General features: G+C 33.7%; 1 protein-coding gene across 1 annotated transcript; it reads right to left on the reverse strand.

Annotated features, from left to right (window-relative positions):
* Window positions 1–1,682: 1,682 nt before the first annotated feature.
* LOC133873242 (uncharacterized) lies at window positions 1,683–2,492 on the reverse strand. Its single transcript, XM_062310974.1, has one exon. It carries the CDS (start codon window positions 2,490–2,492, stop codon window positions 1,683–1,685), a length of 810 nt encoding a protein of 269 aa, XP_062166958.1.
* Window positions 2,493–3,510: the final 1,018 nt, after the last annotated feature.

Genomic DNA, 3,510 nt, shown 5'->3' on the forward strand with positions numbered 1-3,510 from the left:
CAAGGGGGACCATCTCAGGGCACGTCTCGGGATTGGGCCGAAAACACTCGGAAGATGGAAGAGATGCAAGCGGAGCTACAGGCTGAGCGAGCGAGGAATGACCTGTTGGAGCAGCGCCTGCGACAGGTTGAGGTCTTCATGTCCTCCATGGGAGCATCAGCACCATGTCTTGGTACGCCTTCACCTGCACACGTAGGTAGTACGTCGTCTGTTAGTAGTGCATCTGCAGGTATGATTTATACTGTGTGTAGGAAAAAATTAATTTCAATTTATTTTAATTACTCCTTTAATTTTGCAAGTAATATTATATACTTTAATTGTCTATATGATTTGCAGGTAATTCGACAACGGTTGGTACGTTGTCGCCTGTTGGACGACGGCTAACCCAGCATTCCATTGTCGCTACACCTTCGCCCGCTACACCATTCCTTGCTCAGCAATCGCCGGTTGGCGATAACACGCCTGGGACGGTACCTCCTCATTCGCAGGGACGCCCTTCAGATTTGTAGATATTTTGTGTAATTAATTTTTATGTGTAAATATTTGCTTAGTTAACGAATACGTTATTAACTTATGATTTGTGTAATATTATTTTGTGTAGTTTTTCTGTAAAATCAATATTTTGTTATTTGTGGTCGGAAATAATAAAATTTGAAATAACTATTAAAATTATTATACCAAATAATTTTAAATAACCAATACCAAAACTAAATTGAAGAAAAAAAATCCAAATTGGGTTTTTTATTTAATTAAATTTTTAATTTAATTAATTAATCGTATTTTTAATTTAATTTAAAAATACAATTAAATAATTAAATTAAAATTTTATTTAAATGAAAAATTCGATTTGGATTTTTTTTAAAAAAATATAACCAATTTGACACGTGTATCTAAATACACGTGTCAAAACAAGTTGACACGTGTATTGAGATACACGTGTCAAATTTGACACGTGTATCTCAATACACGTGTCAAAGTGTTTTGACACGAGTATTTAAAATACTCGTGTCAAACGGTTTGACACGTGTATCTTAATACACGTGTCAAAACACTTTGACACGTGTATTGAGATACACGTGTCAAATTTGACACGTGTATCTCAATACACGTGTCAACTTGTACACTTAATGTCGTGCACATTTGACACGCGTCTTACGCGTGTCAAAGTGCACGTGTCTAAATGTTTGACACGTGTACAGCACTGTACACGTGTCAAAATGCACGTGTCAAAGTGCATACATTTTTGTAGTGTATGTTAAGGTTTTGAATTCTTGGGTAGAAAATATTTTCACCAACTGTAGTTTTGTTTTGTTCATGTTTTTTTTCTTATTTTTCTTTTTCTTTTTCTTTTTCTTTTTTGGGTAAAATCTTGGAATTAGAAGAAGTGGATCTATGTGGAAATTCATTTTTTTTTTTTTTTGTAAAAATATTTTCACCCTCAGATAATAGTTTACGTGCAAAGAAATATGTTTAGGTATGGTTTTGAATTCTTATGATTAATATATAATATCCCAATATTCCTAATTCAAGCTGAACCATCATGAGTCCCACTCATCCAATCACAATAAGTACTGGAATAAAAAATTATTAAACACGTACAATTAATCTTTTAAAAAGAAAATTTCAAACGCTCTGAAAAATCATTTAAACAAAAACTAAATGAAATCCTTCAATTTAATAAATTACACAAAAGTTGCCATTCCCCCCAGTCGAACATCCTTGGCCTTTGAAGGAACATTTCCCCCGACATAACTCTCTAGATGATCCGCTAAAGAGTTTTGATCGATGTTTTCATGGTGATATGATTTACAAACGAAGTAGATAAAAGTTTGTACAACAAGCCAAAAGAGAGTCACCATGAGCAGAAATACCAAGCAAATAGTTCCAACCCCTTCTCTAAACCTTACTCTACCCGGCAAAACAAATAAATCAAACACCTTTCTGATTCCTATAATGCAAACAAGCAGTAGAATGAAGAAACCAGCTGAAATTCCCATTTTTCCCTTTATCAACGCCTTGCTCTTAAGCAGGGCTTGAAATCCACACACATCTTCTAACACGGATACAACGCTTGCCAAACTCCCAACAATGCTAAGATAGACGAACCCAATGAAATAGAAAATGAAAAGAAGTGGGTAAATTATGACAATCCCAATGGGACCAAATCCCACGAAAACTCCAGCAACAACGAATAAAGCTCCTCCAACAACGGTATAATCTAAGAAAATGGCAAAGCTCCATGCGAAAGTGACGACAAGTCTTTTCCACAACTTTGGGACAACGCTCGCCACCTTCCTGAAGGTGATTTCTTTCTCTGCGTACATGCAAGCAATGGTATAAACAATTGCAGATATGGGAAGGAGGGAGAGGATGGCGAGAAAGGTGAAGAAAGATGCTTTGAAAAGCCAAAAAGCAGCCAATCGAAAAAGCAAAACAGCAGCCCATAGAAGGGACATAGAACTAGAAAGGTAGTACGTGTTAGGGTCATTCATGTTGAGAATGTTATTGTCAGAAAAGAGGATTTCAAACACTTGGATGTGAAAAAGGAAGATGAAGGAGAGTGGCAGGATGAGAGTCAGAGTGATTTGGGTGAAGATTTTTTTCAGTGAAAATATGATTTTTAATGACTCTTTCAAGATGCCAAAGAACCCTAGAAATTGAAGGTCCTCTTGGTCTCTTTCCATGATCATTTTTCTGCTTCACCACGTATTGAATGATGCATGCATTAAATTGTTTGAATTACCAAAAGTATTGGTTTGTTCTCTCTACTCTCTCTCACATGCGTTGCTAGTATATATATATATTACATAATCATATATATGCATGAGTGTATATACATCACGATTTTAGAGTGGGTTTTTTTTGTTTATGGCTCTAATTCATAACAACTTTGGTTTTTCGTTTAGAATTGGTTGTTAATTGGTTCCTGCCGTTGGGTTATGAATGAAGCAAACAATTACAATCACCCTTTCGTTAGGATTTTTTGTAAAATTGAATATATAAAAATGAACAAAATACTTCTGTTTATAAAAGAAAGAACACCCACGGCCATATTTTTGTTTTATTTTTTTCATTTTAATTGTGTATTTGTATTTTTAATTTGTTAATTTAATGGATGGTTTGTATTTTTTTTTTTTTTTTTTTAATAAACTTTGTAGTGATATAAAGAACATTTTACATGTTAATTGTTTGAGTTAATGAAAAATTCTAATGTAGGTGTAATTGAAAAGTGTTGATAAATTAACACCTCACATTATAAATTTTTAAAGTTTAGGAGTAAGTGAAGTTTTTCTTTGATTTTAGAATGGGAGAGATCGAGCGGAAGGGTTAAGATGCGTAGGGCTACATCTTTACTATATTAAAGTATATAATCAATATTACATATGTCTCTATTTATAGAGAGACAATAAGTAGTGAACAAGAAATCTTAAACTACATAAGGTAATGAATAAACCATGATATAAAATATCTCATATTGTGAATATAAAATAGAATAAGAAAGAATCTAAA

The sequence above is a fragment of the Alnus glutinosa genome, chromosome 7 (genome assembly GCF_958979055.1).
Source record: "Alnus glutinosa chromosome 7, dhAlnGlut1.1, whole genome shotgun sequence".
NCBI lineage: Eukaryota > Viridiplantae > Streptophyta > Magnoliopsida > Fagales > Betulaceae > Alnus > Alnus glutinosa.